Source organism: Emydura macquarii, unplaced genomic scaffold (genome assembly GCF_026122565.2).
Source record: "Emydura macquarii macquarii isolate MOO-44397 ecotype Brisbane River unplaced genomic scaffold, CSIRO-AGI_Emac_v2 contig_2676, whole genome shotgun sequence".
Taxonomy (NCBI): Eukaryota; Metazoa; Chordata; order Testudines; family Chelidae; genus Emydura; species Emydura macquarii.
Genome location: NW_027132813.1, coordinates 18,862,430 through 18,879,835, shown reverse-complemented (window position 1 = coordinate 18,879,835; position 17,406 = coordinate 18,862,430). Strand labels below are relative to the sequence as shown.

Sequence of the window (17,406 nt, the reverse complement as noted above, 5' to 3'; positions counted from 1 at the left end):
GATTAATAGTTCAGGTGAGGTGTTACTGAGACTTTAAAAATAGGCAAGTGACCCATGTCTCTGAGCCAGCACATATTCCCCTTAAGAAATAAAGCACTAGCAGGAAGAAGGGGGAAGAGTAAATGCCTCCTCCACTGTTTCAGTGGAAGCCATGTATTAGCTAAGAACAATTACTGGGTTCCCCACTCTTTTGGGGGTGGTGGGGAGAACTGCAGTCATGGCCCCTGAGAATAGAAGACAAAGAGGCAGGCTGAGGGGCCTGGGCTGGGCCTAGAGGAGGGCCTGGCCTGGAGCTGTCACGTGGGAAGGAAAGGATTTAACAAAGCTATTAGATAATGACTGTGCTGTGGAGGGGTCAATGCAGAGCACAAGGGAATGGTGCCTTCTGCTAGCTAGTGGATGAAACTTTGGGCCCTAAAGCAAGGGAGCCTGTAAAACCACTTCCTTCTGAGGGATGTGAACAGGCAGGAAAAGCCTGTAATGTCAGCCTTAGAACTAGCTGAACTCCAGAATTATGTGCTGAGCTTATTTATTTAAAACAAAACATTTTTTTATTTTTTTGGTCTCAGTGGCAGTCTTCAATGGACACCAGAATTCCACCTTTTATGTCAAATCCAGCACTAGCCCAGATGACCAGTTCCTCGTTAGTGGCTCGAGTGACCAGAGCGCCTACATCTGGAAGGTGAGACACTTGGGAGAAATTCAGACAGCAAAGCCCCAGGCTGACTGCCCAGAATTGTTCTGTTTTCTTCTTTTGTTTGCTTTCCACATTCAGATAGTGAATGGAGATGAGTGGGGAGGAGGCAGTCCCATTTAAAGCAGCATAGGCTTAGTTCCTGGTATGTTGTGCCCAGAGTATACAGCTGTCAAATGTGAATGTAACTATTAATGTAAAACAGAGCTAACCTCCTGCCACCACTATATCTCTCATCACTGCTGATTATTGTAAATTGCTTATCTTAATCTGGTTTTAATGGGCATTAAATTCTTCTTTCGATCCTGTTTATTCAGCTATTCTATGACAGGTATAAGGTTCTTGGTTCATATTTAGCAGTGGTGCACATTAGTGGAGTCTAACAGCTTAATTGTTTTAAGGGGCGCTTTCTTTTTCCAGTTCATAAGCTCTTGCTTCAGACATAGCTTTTTCTCATACTTAATTTACAGTAGTTAAAGCCTTTGTATTTTGGCAAGGACTCAGCCAGAGCCTTCAACAAAATTCCAAAATGCTATCTGACAGCTGAGGAGCTTAGTCACTTGGCATCTCGAGCTGACGTGTAGGAAATGCAAATGTCACCATGTTAATAGCAGGGCCCTCAAAATGAGAGAAGCTTCAAGTTTTGTTTTTCTCCTCCTTCCATCCCCCGGTATTGTGTGGGGAGGGATTGTGGAGTTTCTTCCATGCAGGAACATGGATAGAAAGGCTTTCTACTCATTTATTTCTAGGTGATAATCTTTAGGTGACTGTTTGTGTAGGTTTCTTGTAACTCTTTGATTACACTGTTTAATGCAGCAATGAATCCTGGCTAAGGTGTCTTTCAATACCATGCTACTGTTCCTGGGGTAAAATTTGAGGCATATTGATTATCAGAGCAGGAAATCAGTGAATTTGGAATCCTGTATCTGAACCGGCCTTTTCTTTCCCCCTTTCCAATCTCAGAATTGCTATTAATGTCTCCATTTTACATTGGCACCATTGGCCTAAATGCAGCCACTCTCATGCAGGAAGCTCCTGCTATCCCTAATCAGCATCACTGGTTTGCAAGGTAGACTTTTTTTCACATACTCCACCCCTGGATATTTATAGTTCTCTTACTTGGATTTCCTTATCCTGGCAACTACCCTGTGGTGGTGGGATATATATATATAGGAACCTATTTAAGTACCAAACACAACTTAATCCACATTAGGGTGAATCTTCACTTTCATCTCTAACATTGTGTTCCATGCTCAAACCCTTTGCCAACTCCCATCTCCCAAGTAACCCTTTATGGCACTATGCAACCTCTACAGTCCTTTCTGTTGCTCAGAGGCAAAATTCTTCCCCTTACAGGGGAGAAGAGAGAGCTATTTAAATGTGGCTCACCTGACCTATATCCAGTCAGCCAGTTGGCTTCAAACACACTTGCATGAGCACTTCTGAATTCCTTGGCTTAGTCTGATTCACTACCAAATGATGTATTTGATGTGATGCTTTCACTCCTGCCCGTACTTTACTCAAAATACACTTATCGATATTTGGCACTGGCAAAGTCAGCTGTCCTAAAATCAAACCTGACCTGCTTTCCCAGCCCCATTCTCTTTTCATGATGGGTTTGGAAATACTTGGCACTCCTAACTTTGCTTTAATGTACAACTGCAGTCTTGGCTCAGACTTGTATCCATTTTGGGCTTGAGAGAAGCGTTTTTGTAAGGTTCATGGCTGCTTATTCAGAAGTATCAGCAATGCAGTGACATGCTTGCTTTCACAGAAAAGCTAGTAGATATAATTTTAGACTTATCTACACCAGGCCCTTCAGTGGTTCATAACATACCAGGCTTATCCAGCAAACTGGCTGCGTGATCTTGCATTGCACATTTCAGGTCCACTAAGGACTCGTTTTTTAAAAGTTTCCCTGGAAACTATGCTGGGAACAGCACAGGAATATTTAAGGGCTTCATAAAATTCAGAAAAAAATGGATTTAAAATGCATCTGTTTGTTTGTATAAGATTCCCAGTGCTGTAGCATGTGAATGCCAAACATTAATTAAAACAAATATACATAAGGTGGTCAGATGACCATTATTACTTTAACCCTATAAGTACTTTATGTAGTGGTAGCTTTATCTACACTGACAATTGAAAACTCATCACAAATCCTACCTACTCAGATTCCTTACTGTGCCCTGAAGGCTGCCAGATTTTGATTTTGATGTAAACATACTTACTGGGATGATCAGTGCCACAGAAAATATATGACCAGCCACTCTGAGAACCATACAAGTGAGCTACCAATAGAGACAAAACCTAGTCTAGAATTTTCAAACTGGGAAGGGGGCTCTGCAGTGGTGTACTGAGGGGGAGGCGGGGAGGGCCAAGTCGCCGGTACCGCTCTCCCCCTAGCCAGGGGTGAGGCCACCCTGTCCGAGCTGGGCTGTGGGGCTGGAGTGGTGGGTAAGTGCAGGGTGCTGAGCTGGCCCTTCACGACAGGCGGGGGATGCAGGAAGCTGAAGGGTGGATGCTCCTGCTCACACGCCCCCTCCCTACGCATTGTGAAGGGCTGGGACAGTCCCCCACCCCCAGGCTGGGGGTGAGGCTGGCCCCGTCTGAGCCAGCACTGGGGTGCAAGGCTGGAGCGGGAGAAGCGGGGCTGGAGCAGTGGGTAAGTGCAGGGAGGGGGGGTGGCAGAGCCAAGCCTGCATTTGCGCCCTCCCCTCAGGCCTCACCTTCCCCCCGCAGGTACAGATTCCTCCCTGGGGCAGTTGGGGCGGTGGCACCGGGACCCCTCCTGCCCTGCATGGGGGAAAGGGGGCTTAGCAAATTTAGGCTTGGTCCCCAGGTGCCAGAGACCCATGGTACGCCATTGGGGCTCTGAGAAGAGGTGCTGACAGCAAATTCAGAGGTAGGTGAAAGGTATTTTAATGAGGCTTAAAAAAGAATACCTTCCGCCCAAGACATTTGCAAGAGACTCTTGACCAGTAATGGGATGTTGTACCTAGGTCAGGAAATGCCATGGACAGAAGTTATTGCTGAGCAGACCAGGAACACTTTGTGGTTCCATGCTTCTGCGTGTGACATCACTTGCATGTAGTGAGCACTTTAAGAAAAGTAACTGCTGGTCCAGTAATCAGTTGTATTTCTAAGAACCCTTGCATTCAGTTTAGCATCGGGGCAGAGGAGGAAAGTGTTTATTTTCAGACGGATGTCTGGCTTGGACAGACATATCCTGAATCCTAATAGATAGGTATAAAAACTGATAGGCGATTGGCTATATATACATTTTGGCATCCTAATGACATAAAAAACCCTGGGGAACAAAGTACCTGTGATGCTGATTTTTGCCAAAACTCAAAGGATAGAGTTTCAACAACCTAATTTGTACTCTTTCTCTCCACCCCCTGTTCAGATACAAATGCCTTGATCATCATTTCATTGTCACTGATGGAAATTAGGTACATCTACATCAATGTCAGTTAAATTTTATCAGTGTGAAAACAGTACAGGAGCAGAATCTGGCCCAATGAGAATAATTCTCTCCCTCCGCCCTCTTGTCAGTAATCAAGGATTATTAAATGTCTTGCTACACGCAGTAAAAATCTATTAAATGTAAACTAAGGTGTTCTCTGTACCAAGAACTCCTGCAGTTTATTCCTTAAATGGGAATTTAGTTTCCATGGTAGTGCATGTTTTGGCAGAGAAGGGTATATTCTCAACAGGGCATTTAATAGATACTTGTCAAGTGGTTGCTTCAACCATGCCACACACACACACACAAAAGCCTGTTATGATGAACTAGTTTAGTTCAGACAAACTTTAAATACTCAGGAATCTTAACTATAGCTTTTCAGGCTGTCATGGCAAGAAATGAAAGTTTGACAAGAAAAGGAAATTGATCAAGAAACGAGAAGCCCTCCTTGATATCTTGCATGTATCCTTGTAAATCTGTATTTAAAGCCTCATTATCCCACTTGCTAAAGAATCTATTAAATTTACTTAGTCATTAGTGCAAATCCCACATTTAATGTCACACCGCTAATGGTGACTCATAATCTCAGGAAGCCGTCCTGTTGAAAGTCTGCAAAATAAAAAGAACCTTAAATCTAATTTCTGGTTCTTGCTTGGTTGAGGCAGGGCTAATAATAGTCTTAGCTAAGTCAGTCTCTGTTGTGTTAGTTAACGGCTGGCTTATGAGCTGTGATAAAGATTGGGTTCTTTTGTAGGTCAGGAGAAAAATAGTATCAAAGGTGTATCAGATAGGGGCTCATTTAAATCAGTGGGTACAGTGTATGGTCTCTTATTAACTTTTTTTCTTTAAAGGAAATTTGACTATGTTGCTGTCTTATTACAAAGCTAATTATAAGTTAGCTGGCTAGCAGACACACTGGAACTTGCCAACTTCATGAACTACTATCTCTGAAGCAAGTAGTAAACTACCAAATTCTGCTACTTTTTGAATTGGGCCTTGGTTTTAAGACTTCCTGTTGCTTTACAAATGTCAGCAAACTTGCTCCCAGCAGGAGCTACTGCAACCTTAAGTGGACCGTGCTATTCAGTGTAGCAATGTGCTTGTGCAAGGTGCTGAACTGACATCTCTGTCCTATGTATAGCAGAGGCTATGCAAGTTTTCCCAGGCACTGTCAATACACTCAGCCCTGACCAGCTGCTTCACCTTTAGGAGTGAAATGCTAATTTGTTCTTAGAGCTCATTCAGTCTTTTGCCTTTCTGCCAAGACTGCCAACAGGGTACTAATTATGAGGGTGTGGTTTTTTTTAGATGTGGCTGTCAAGTCAATGAGGAACTGGACTAAGGCCACCAACTTATTTCACATAGGCTACTAAGTAACTGTCAGACTGTAACTACTTTTACTCATGTCATCAGTGTGAAATTGATTTCTCCCCTGCTTTGAGCCATTCAGTTCCATGTGGAGCATTGTTTTCAATAAATGCAGAGGCTGTGGTGAATTCTTGGGAATAAGTGATTCCTTCCAAGATATCTAGGCATAGAGGATAGGCTTGTGCTTTAGTCACAGGCATTAAGGAGATCTGTGTTCTCTTCTCATCTCTGTGACAGACCTTCAAGCATGACCTTAAACAGGCAGTTCTAACCTCTTTTTGTTTGAGAGCTATATAAAATGGGAGAAATACTTGCATACCTCAGAAGGATGTTGTGAAGCTTATTTCATTTGTTTGTAGAGTGCTTTGAGATCCTTGATGGTAGACATTACAGTATTCTACTTCAGCAGAGTGCAGCCTTACTTAATGATGCTTATGATGCAGAAATCCATCTGATTTTAAATTGTGGATTGGGTTTTTTAGGTTTCTGAGCCCCATCTTCCTCCCATGATGCTCCTTGGTCACTCTCAAGAGGTTACTTCCGTTGCCTGGTGTCCTTCAGACTTCGCTAAGGTTAGATTTTCGAAAAAACTATGTCTTGGAATCTCCTGTGAAGCCAATGAATGAAGGACTAGATATGACCATGACAGTGTTTGTTTTTCAAAACCTGAGGGGGGTGTTTTGATGGGGGAAGGAATTGTCTCTGTATAGAAAGTTTTGTTGAAAAGAGAATGGCCTAGATGAACCGGCTAGCTACATTCTTCCCTTCACATACAGTTAGAGCTAATCAAAAATGTTTTCATGAAAATTCTTAAAACAGCTTAGTGCTGTGAGTCTAAAGAGTAGATTAATTTTTTCATTTTTTGAAATTTTCCATAGAATTTTTTTTTAATTCAGAATTTTTTAAAACTATTTTTAATTTTTAAAAAGTTTTCTATTTTGATAAATGCTGCCAAATGACTAAGCCAACCAATCAAAATTGGCGATTACTTAAAAAAAAAATACCCTGCAAGCAAAAACCATAGCCATAACAAAAATTTCAGTCAGAAATGGAAAATTTCAAGAAAGTAAAATTGGGGTTTTTTTGCGAAAATGTTTAATTTTTGATAGGGAGGCCACTTTTTGTGGTGTGTCACTTCTCATCTGAAAAATTTCAACCCACGTTGCCTGCACTACATTTTCAACCAAATCCTCAAGAGCATTCAGTATAATGCTGTCTTGAATTTTTTCAGATAACTTGAGTCCTTTCATAAGTACTAGTAACTTGGAAAAAGTGTGTTCCTGGAAATATATGAAGGCTTTTACTGATGGAAATTTTTATGCTGACAAATATGTTGATAATGGATTAATCTAAATGTTATAGTACCAAAATTTGAAACCATTTTTTCAAGATCTTCATATACTGATGAGTTCTGTTGATGTCCTCAGTATATACTGTACTGTCTGTCCACTGATATGTTTGCAAGTCTACTGCAGAGCAGAGAACTTTTGTGGGAGGATGGAGAGAATATTGTCTGTTCTTTCATTAAGCTAAATCTGAGAGCCCCACTATCCTAGGCCGTATCTTAACAAAAAAGCAAGGGTCAGGATTAGTGGTTTCCCCATTTGGGCATTCACTGGAGGGGAAGGAATTGTTGACGTGGGGAGTAAGGTTAAGGGACCAGTCTAGCTCCAAATCAGGAAAAAGCCCCTCCCAGACAATGATATCCAAGGAGTCCCATAGGGTTTCTTGTTGGCAGTTTTAGTTGTCCCCTCTGCCCATAATTGTTAATCAGCTAATTTCTCTAGGCATCACAGCAGATCCTCAAGAGGGATTTGAATTAGGAGAGGGTAGTGGCTTTGCAGACAAGCTCAGGAAGTATGTTCCATTGGTAGGGATTGGCATAGGAATTGTCATGCTGGAACAGACCTGTGTTCCATCAAGTCCAATATCCTGGCCATAATGGAATGGGAGAAGCAGACAAACAGGGCCAATGTAAAAGGAGCCAAGGGAATTCAGAAAGGAATTAAGGTTAGGCAAGTCCTCAAATGCAAAGACAAGAAGCTTGAAGTTGATGCAGAGGAAATGAGCCAATGGAAAGACAGAGGCGAGCGATGTGGTCTGAACCTCAAGCAAGGAAACCTAGCCTACCAGCAGTGTTTTGAAGGGTTGGTGTTGGGGAGGCCAGAAGAAAAGCATCTTGATGACTGTGAACACAGACCATAGCTCTTCCTCTTTTACTAAATCCCAGGTGAATCACTGTATATACGGCACAAAGGGAGATCAACAAAAGTTCTAATGCTTGTTGGGCAGATTTCACTGATTATTTGGAAGAGCTGCATGCCATTATACAGGGATCTGCTCTACCTAAACTTTAGTCCTATCTCCTGTTTCTGTACCAAGTGCTAGTGGATGGTTGCAAAGTCTACAAGGACTGCTTAGTGACGCAACCCCTTTCCAGTGTTTATCCTTGTTCCAACATCACCTATTTAGAACACTGCAAATGTTTGTCCCCAAGCAAGGAAAGATGAGGAGTGAGAAAAGGAGCCCTGGACACTGATGCAAAGTGTTGAATTCATACCTTCTGCTGTCTGTTTCCTCTTGGAACATAAGCTTTGGATCGTGTTTGGGTTTCTGCTGTGGTTTCTGAGTTACTGAAATTTCAATAAACAAATACTGTATGCATTGGCACTTGTGGAGAAAATGGCTGCCTGCCACAGAAACTTCACAAAGCAAATGGGGAGGATAGGATTTTTTGCCGTAAAAGGGATAGATGGAGGTTTTCTCCTGTCAGATCACTTTCCAGAGGAAAAGATAGCTTTTTCCTCTGGTACAGTAATTAGGCTGCATTTCTTTTTCGCTGGCAATTCCTTTCCCTTTTTCTTAGTGGGCAGGGTGGGGTGCTGAGAGTACAAACTCTCTTGGATTGATATGCTAGTGACTGTGGGAGCTGGCTTCACAGTGCTCTAACCAACTGACTTATGCTGTAGATCGCTACATGCTCTGATGACAACACTGTGAGGGTTTGGCGCTTACAGCGTGACTGTGATGAGAAGAGATTGGCATCGGGCAAAGTCAAGTTAGTAGGCTGGGTCTGTCAGAAGAAACCAGAAAATCAAAATGGAATAGGTAAGGCCCTTAGGGGTATTTTGTCCCACAACATAGGAAGAGGACTTCAGAATTCTGTGCATTTATTGGTTTGGCAAAAGCTTTCCCCTTGGCTATTGCTCTTCATTTCTTTAGAAATGTAAATTCATGCATTTGCGCAGGCCTGAATACCATCCAGTAAAGAGTTGGTACTGCATATGCAGCCCTGACGCTTTGAAATGTTTCTCTTGCCCTGCAGATGAATTCCATTAAATAACACTGACTTCCTGTTATCTTTTTTTTTATAAAAACAAAACAAAACATTCCCTTTCTACAGGACAAGGTGCCTTTTCAACATTCCAGAACTATACACACCCGCTTCTAAACTCCTTATATCCCAGTAGAAATGCAATCTTCATTCAACTGTCTTGCTGTAAATTATTGTTCCAGCACAATACAGTAGCACTGACAGTAGGACCCAGACACGTGCACTTCAGTGACCGGATTTCTAAAATGCACCTGTCTTTTCACCATTGATGTGTGTACACAAAATCTATTCACAGATATAAAATAAACCAATAACAAATCATGGAGACTCTTCACCCATCCACTTGTTAGGATTAGTTAATAAATGCCATCCTTTTCTGAAAAGCTTGGGAGATCAGGTAAGCCTTGAAGTATGCCCTGAATGTCAAAAGACTTGGGTTCTCTTAGACCAAGTGTGTTGAGCTTTGATCTAAAACTGAGGCCTGTACTTGTAAACACCCTCACAGAGTCCCCACCAAAGAAATGAGGTGTCCATTAGCTCCAGCATTGCCTAGCTGATCCAAACTGCTGCAGGACCATGGAAGGATAGGCAGTCTCTTGACCATGTCCCAAACCATGTGCAAAAAGTCTTGAATCAGAGAGCTAACTTAGTTTATGTTGAACTTGCATTGTGTCACATTTGGTGTATGGTTGAGATGAAAGGGAAGGGGAATAAACCTCTCAGAAATGTGGAATAGGAAAATCATATTTCTGAAACAGCTTTAAAATTTGGACAAAAAATGACTTGGCAGTGGCTGGTTGGTGTAATTTCCTGTGTTCATCTATCTCCTTCTACTCACTTTCCAAATGAGTTTTACCTTCATTGTTGTAAATACAAGTGGAAGATTTTGTAATCTGCCTGACTAGGATAACATTAAATCTAGCTTTTTGCCAATGCGTAACTGTCTTGCAGGAAACTTGCAGGACAATAGGTGGGTAAGTGCCAGCTCTCTTCCATAGTTGCTTTCCATACATATGTTTTGTTTCAGTGAGCTGCTGAAAAACTATTTCACATTCTGTTCCCTGAGAAATAAATATGAACATTAGTCTCATCTAAAAGCTTGAAAACCCAAAGCTGCCTGTACCCTGGATCTTTACAAATCGAATTTGGCAATTATGCTAGATAAAATATCATTTCTCCTTGTTCTCTATGCATTAAAACAACTCAGGAGGGAAGAGGAAGCGCACAGACCTTGTGTATGCAACAGCAGGTTTCCTGCCGACCTTGGCTCTTTGAACACAAAACACATGCTGTTAGAATACAAGGAGCTATATGTAAACAGATTCATAGTTGGCTAACCAAATAGCATTTCAGGGCTACCTAGATGAAATCTAGATAGTATCCTGCCCATTTAAATAGAACAGATTGTGAAGTTGTGGCTGTGTGTTGACTGTTGACCTACACTTTGGAGCACAGCAACCACAGCTTCCTTCTCTTGGAAAATAATGTATGTAAATTTTCTCAATTATATTCATTTCTCTACACTTAATATAACCAGAATTGCTGGAGCTGGGCTATATCTTGAATTAGTGATTCTTTTGATTCTTGAAGCCCATAATGTTGTTGTAGAAAATTGATTGTGTGAGGGCAAGAGAGAGAAATCCCCACTGTTAGTACTCGTGCATTTATCTGTTGGAGTCCTATAGATACATACTTCATTCATTTGACTGGCAGCTTGGAAGATACTTGCACTCAGTGTTAAATGTAACAGCTTTGCAGAATGTCAGTAAGGGTAACAATAGCAAGAGATCTGACTTGTTAATAGAGTTAACTGTTTGACTGGTGCATAAGCTCCTACAGAAAAGCTTGATGTTTCTGTTCTGTTTCCCAGCACTGGGAATGTAGACATTTGAATCACAGGCTTCCTTTCATCATATCCATCCAGCATGTAAGTCAGGGTTGCTTCCACTTTTCCTGAGTAGTGACTCCAGAATTAATTTTTCAATCTGTGCCATGGTTGTGGGCAGCCATGTCCTCTTTTCAGCTTATCACCCCACATTTCCAGAGTATGAATTTGTAGCTAATCACCGGTGAAAGGGGGTTGCTGAATCACTACTACCCTTCTTTCACATCTAAGAGCTTATATTTTAAGCACAACTAATTCTCCAGCTGAGATAATATAGCCCTGTAAATGATAATTAAGGCCAAGATTAAAAGACCAAATCTTAGCTGTGACCCTTCTATGAGTTCACAGTAACTTGCTTCAATCTGGACTAACAAATTGGGAAAGGATTTAATTCCAACTTGTGCTTTAAAGTGGTTGATATTTGCTCAGCATATGAATTTGCTCAGCATATGAATTTAAAGGCACAGAGATAATATTGGGCAATGTTATATGAGAGCCCTCAGGAAGGATATGGCTCAAAAAAAGCCTAGATATAGTGTATTATTGAGAAGTTTATGTAGGTGTTTGTACTGGGCACATCTCACAAGCAAATACAACATTCTAAAGAAAATGACACTTCATTCACACAAGACTTCAGCATCCTAAATAAGTACTTTACAGCATAACAGCCAATGCTGGGAATTAAGAGTTTCTGACTAAATCCCTGGTACGCAGAAAATGTTTAAAGTCCTTTTGCTCCTAGGTGAAACAGTGTGTGGAAGATAGCTAATGTGCTGTCTTATTTAATTGTACCACAATTCAGGTTTAGGGCCAAAAAAATTCCTTCAGATACTTCACATTTCAGCATCTGAAGAGCAGACATTGAACAAACACATTAGCACACTTCTCTTCAAAGTAAAAAAATCTCTTAAAAAAACCAATAATTACTGATTTGTTTTGGCCTGCGATATAACTTAAATGTGTGCTGCTTTCAGATTTATTGTGGGATTCCTGGTGCACAGCTGATTAAATACTGATGACTATGCTTTGCTTCACAACATAAGAAGTGGGCATGCAGTTTATTTCATAACAGGCTGGTGATTTCAATAGCCACCGAGCTATACTTACATGGAAGTTGCTTTTAAAAAAATCACTAATTTGTCATGGTGACCAATCCATCCGTTACTTTTATCTTCCTTGGAGTCAAAGTCCTCATCCAAGATGTGCGGAATTTCTAGCCTGTCCCTTTGCACTGTAAATAACTGACTGCTACCCAGTAACCTAGCCTTGCAGAATACTCTCCAGCAAATGGATATTAGGAGTAAAGTGTGACCATTCTTAGCTCCCACCCTATCTATCTTACTGGTATTTGAACGTCAAAGCCTAGTTAGGACAATTACCCATGTTGGAGAGCATTCCAATGTAAGGCTTCATCTACATTACAACTAGGTTGTGGGACTGGGTTGCAATGTCTCTTTGCCTGTTTAAAAACCACTCATAAATTATAGTGTAGATGGGATCTGATCATGTCTCCATAACTAAACTAAAACTTTGGATAGTTCTGGGTTTTAAGTGAGCTATCGGGACATGGGATCACTTCTACAAAACTTCTAACTGCAAAATCCTGACTCAATTATAGCTGTTGTACAGACTGGTCCTAAGGGGTGAAAAAAACTGAGCTGAGGCACTTTCTAAAAATATGCTTCCTTCTCTTCCCATTGTGGCTGTGCTGGGAGGTCAGATTATTCTGGACAAGGTCAATGACTAAAATACGTCTTGACCCTTCTATTCTGTTTAGTCATCTGATTGCAGCTCTTTTAAGATGTGCCAATTACAACTGAGGTAGGTGTGTGACATCAAATAAGCATCCTGTATTTTGTAGAGTTTTCAAAAGTGCTCGGTATTGGCCTAATTCTGTTGGTGTTGAAATCACTGGGAGCTTAGAGGTGTTTAGATCTCGGGTGGGGAGCATTAGACAAATAGGTAAGCTGCTAAATTCAGATTCTGAATCTCCCAAGGTTTGGGGGCTTCTTTAAGGCTTATCTTTAATCTGTTTTCTCTTCACATGCTGTTGCTGTACCGTGTCTTTCACCTGATTCTCTTGTTTCTCTTCCATCAGTACTGCCAGCTAGCACGCAGAGTACTCCTGCAAAAGTCTCCATGGTGGGTAGCCCATGCATTTCGTCACCACGGCCAGCAGCTTGTGCGCCCAACTGTGCCGGGGACCTTCCTCTTTCTACCAACACTCCGACATCCTCTCTCAAAAACCCAACAGTCAAGCCCCACACTCCACTGAAGCAAAGCGAAACCATCTCAGACAGTTCTCCCAAACCAGCATCTTCCTCCAAGATGTCTATTAAACACTGGGTTACCTGGACTCCATACTCCTCTCCATCAGGGATGAGAACAAAGACACCTTCTCCAAGAAAAGCTTTGGCAGAGGTCACACAGGATCTTCCAGAGGCAGTTCACACTCCCTTAGCGCCACGCTCACGATTTGAGAAGCGAGCCAAAAGAAGGCTGGAGTCCAGCAAGGAAGATCACATGGGGCAGAAGTGTCCACAAGGCTGCAGTTGTGTGACTGAGCTGGATCTGGTGGTTAAAAAATCCAAGCTGGATTTGTGCTTCTTGGCAGCAGGCCAAAAGGCTTGTAGTGAAGACTGTCTGAGCCTTGCTGAGCTAAATAATGGAACTGAAGGCTGTGGCCAGAGCCCAAAGGAGCCATCCCCTGCTGAAAGCCCTCTTAATCGGGCAGGCTTCCAAACTTCCCCTCTTCCTTTAAAGAATCCCTGCAGGAAAGGGGCTGATGTGCTGGACAAAGAGAACAGTTCACCTGGGAAAAAAAACTGGCTGTCCACAATGGGAGAGAAGCTGAAGACTATCAAGGCCAGTAGCCAAAAGGTGTCAGGCAACAGCCCCCCATCCTCTCGGAGTCCCAGCACAAGACGAGAGGCAGCGACTGCAGCCAGTCCACCAGGACTTGTAAGTAGACAAGTCACGGCTACAGCAGCAGAGAAAGGGTTGGGCTCTGGGGTCTATTCTCTCCTTGGCTGTGATGCACAACTCCCATTTGCAGGGCGTTAACTTGTGTATCAAGGAACATCAGACCACATTTTTCACAGGGAGGGCAGGGAAGGGAAGGGAAATCACAGTACCTGTGCCATACAGGGTAATGATTATATCCTTCAGTGTCTCCCATACTCTTGGCAGAGAGAAGCAGATTCTTCATAGATCAACTGGTGTTGCCCATTTGAACATGATTTAGAACAGATTATTGGAAAATGCTCGCAGCGTCTCTCTGAATGTGTGTTCTCAGTATGACACTGGCACTTACAATGCAGTTCTGCTCTGAAAAGTGTAATAGGAGCAGCACTTCACTCGACAGATATGCTGCTTATATGTATTCATAGCCACATCTGCCCACCTAAGTAACATAAATTGGTCCCCATTAGCACTGCAGACCAAAACCAGCTTAGGGAGAAAATGAGCTGAATTTTATTCTAGCTCCTGTATCAACAGAATTTGTACCTGTGTTAAAACTGCAGGGCTAAATTCTACCCTCAATTACATCTGTGGAAAACCTATTAGAAACAAAGGGATTGCACAACTGTCAGAGGGCAGAACTTGGCCTGCGGAATCCTTACTACTTGTGATGTGCAAGAAAGCAGGAACCCAGTCTGACTTTCAGATCCTGGGGTGAGTTTGCAGAGCAATTAAAATGGTTGGCATATGAGGGGTTTTTTGTGCTTAACATGTAAACTGAGAATTTGCTCTAGTCATCGAATCAATAGACATGGAATTCCATGATGCCTGTAACTTCCAAAGTCAGGTTTCAGAGGACTTCTGAACTTTGTTTATAAAACTGATAACTGAGGTATGACTATTACAATCTTTAGTTGCACTGGAATTTGAAACCTGATGGTAGAATATAATTTGGGCTACAAATTATCTTGCAAACTACCATAATGACTAGGGCTTATTTTTATAGAGTGCCTTCCTATTGACCAGAATTTTATCTCACACCTGCACTTGGGTTAATACAGAGCATTGATAATGTAGTCAGTCAGGCCAGCCAGCCAGCCAGTAATGCACTGCAGAGGATCAGTCTTTTCATGACTGAATGTCTTTCTAAACATACTCTAGCTTTATCACAGATTATTGGTCTCGATGCAGATGAAAATGCATGGCCTATGTTACACAGGTCAGACTAGATGATCATAATGAAGCCTTATGGCCTTAAAAGCTATGAAATTTTGTATCTGATTCAGACAAGGTAAAAACTAGAGCCCTTGGCTCTTCTCACAGAGCAGAAGGGCAACTCCAGCAGTTTAGCAAATGTTTCCTGTCACTAACTAGGGTCCTAATATCCCAGGAGCCATACAAATTATCACAAATAATATAATGGTTGCCCTCTTAACAGTATCTAACATGGCAGCTCCTCAAGGCAAGCTATCGTAGTTATAGATGGGAGAAATTTAAAAGACATTTACAATGTGTACAGTGTTTAATCTGGAAGAACTAGATGGTGACATCCACGGTCAAATACAAATTTTTATACTTAACTTGAATTTCTTTTCTAGGTTGCAGTCACTTCAGTTTCCATGAGAAAGATCTGCACATACTTCCATCGAAAGTCACAGGATGACTAGAGTAGTGTACTACATTTTAAAGGAACTGTAACTTGTTTGTTGAGAACACCACTTGTATTACCAAGAGTGGATTTAGCTACCTGGAAGGAAGAAGACACTGAGATTATACAATGCATTGTTGGCCCTTAATAAAGTGAAGTTGGATTTTTTTTATTTTCCTGTTCTTTAAATTCTTTTTTAAAATCTGTTACACTTTATAGCCTCGAGTTAGTTCAGGCATGAAACACGTAGGATGCTAATTAATGGAGACTCACATGCCATTAACATGAAGTAGGTGATGGATTTTAAAATACATGTTTTGTTTTAACACGTCACTTAGTTAAATGTTCCCCCGTGAGTTATTTTTCACATGGCATCTGTGAAATGCTCTAGCTATCTTTGGAAATAGCATCTTTGATGTGTGTTATTAATATAGTCAAATACAGCTTGTCAGTTGATACTTGTTTTACTATGTCTGATCTTGAAACTTTTGTACTTAAGAGCACTGTGCAAACATATACCACCTCCTTTTGATAGCAGCTGAATAGAAATGTCTGGAGAAACTTTTGTTGCAGATAGACCTGAGCCACCGTTTCTGCTAAAGGATATTTCTACAGCTTGTTCCTCTTGTATAGCAATGACTCTCCCATTTCAGCAAAGAATCTTGTAGATGTGACTTAACTTCCTGTAAATACAAAACATTTTAATGTTTCAGGATGTCTGTCTGTCTATCTTTCTTTTCCAGTGCTGCACGTGGTGATTGCAATGTGAGAAAAAATACAGGATAGCAAAGGACATTTTTGCCTCCTTTTTTAAAATTCCCCTTCCATCACTTCCCAAGTTTGCTGCTTTCCATACTCCTGCCCCTGCTAGCCCAAGGACACCCATGATAGCCTTGTAACCATAGAGACCATGGCAGTTGAGGCTGGCAGCCCGATTGCCTCTTTTACATCAAATGTTAGCAAGGTTGGTTAGAAGTTATCAGATTTTAGCCTACTCCAAACAAAACTGGCTTTAGGAGAAGGCATTCCATACTGGCTTGTTGCTTATTGACCTTTTATGGATGTAAATTGTAGCATATCTATCCTGATGTTGGAGGCAGAAACTTTAGAGTTTAGGTTGCCATACTAATATTAATGCTTAAAAGGCTTTGATTTGAGAGTAATGTATATAATTGGATAATGTCACTGATAGGCAGAATAGGCTGTCCCAAATGGGGTCATGATTCTGCAGCTAAAGCTCTCTGTCACCACTGCTGGTTGTTTGCACTGAAACATCTTGCTGCTGCTAAAACGTAATGAAGGGACACTGAGGTGTAATGAGCCAGACAGAATTCAAATAGATATGTACGCTAATGATGATTAACTCACGAGTTACTGGTTCAATACAGGAGTAACTGGCTAAAATTCTAAGGTCTGAATTTTACAGGAGGTCAGACTAAATGGTCTATGAAAGTCTGTCTATTTCAAGACTCAGGATTGCAGAAATACTGAACAATATTTAAAGGAACACAATAGAATTAAATCACACCTGTCTGAAACTTTGCACCTACTAATGTTAAGTGACACCTATTACTATATCTGAAATGGATTAGAGGAAAAGAATTGTTTTATATTTTACTTTGTGCATTAGAAAGCACTTTTAGAAAGCACTGTTTTCTGATTTTTCCCCTGTATCACCAATTTCTCATGTTTGTGTGAGCCTTTTTACACAGCAACAAGGGAGAGAAATACACTATGTTTTAAAATAAATTATGATTGTAAAACTACCTATTGACAGGAGGACTCAAAGAGAGGTATAGAATCTGAAACAACTTTATTTTTGTAACATTGACTCCATTTCAAGTTCACAGCAGCCCTCTAGCTTTGGAGAAATATCAAACTAACATTAAAATGGACAAGTAAAATATACTTCAGCCATTTTTCAAACCTCTCCCTTTAAAAACTGGAACCTTTAAGTGATGTCTGAGTGGATCCAATATCTTGAGCTAACGAGGACTAAAAAACCTGACACTTTAATGGTAAGCCGCTTTTGAACATCAAACTTGAC

The 17,406-nt window shown here is 41.3% G+C and overlaps 1 protein-coding gene across 1 annotated transcript in view; it reads left to right on the top strand.

Annotated features, from left to right (window-relative positions):
- Positions 1–16,074, top strand: part of DTL (denticleless E3 ubiquitin protein ligase homolog) — a 29,953-nt gene extending 13,879 nt beyond the window's left edge. Inside the window, exons 11-15 of the mRNA XM_067565003.1 lie at positions 570–682; positions 6,014–6,103; positions 8,501–8,639; positions 12,849–13,711; positions 15,310–16,074. Of these exons, the coding sequence (XP_067421104.1) occupies positions 570–682; positions 6,014–6,103; positions 8,501–8,639; positions 12,849–13,711; positions 15,310–15,378 (1,274 nt within the window). The 3' untranslated portion in view covers positions 15,379–16,074. The remainder of the gene's footprint in view (positions 1–569; positions 683–6,013; positions 6,104–8,500; positions 8,640–12,848; positions 13,712–15,309) is intronic.
- The last annotated feature ends 1,332 nt before the right edge of the window (positions 16,075–17,406 follow it).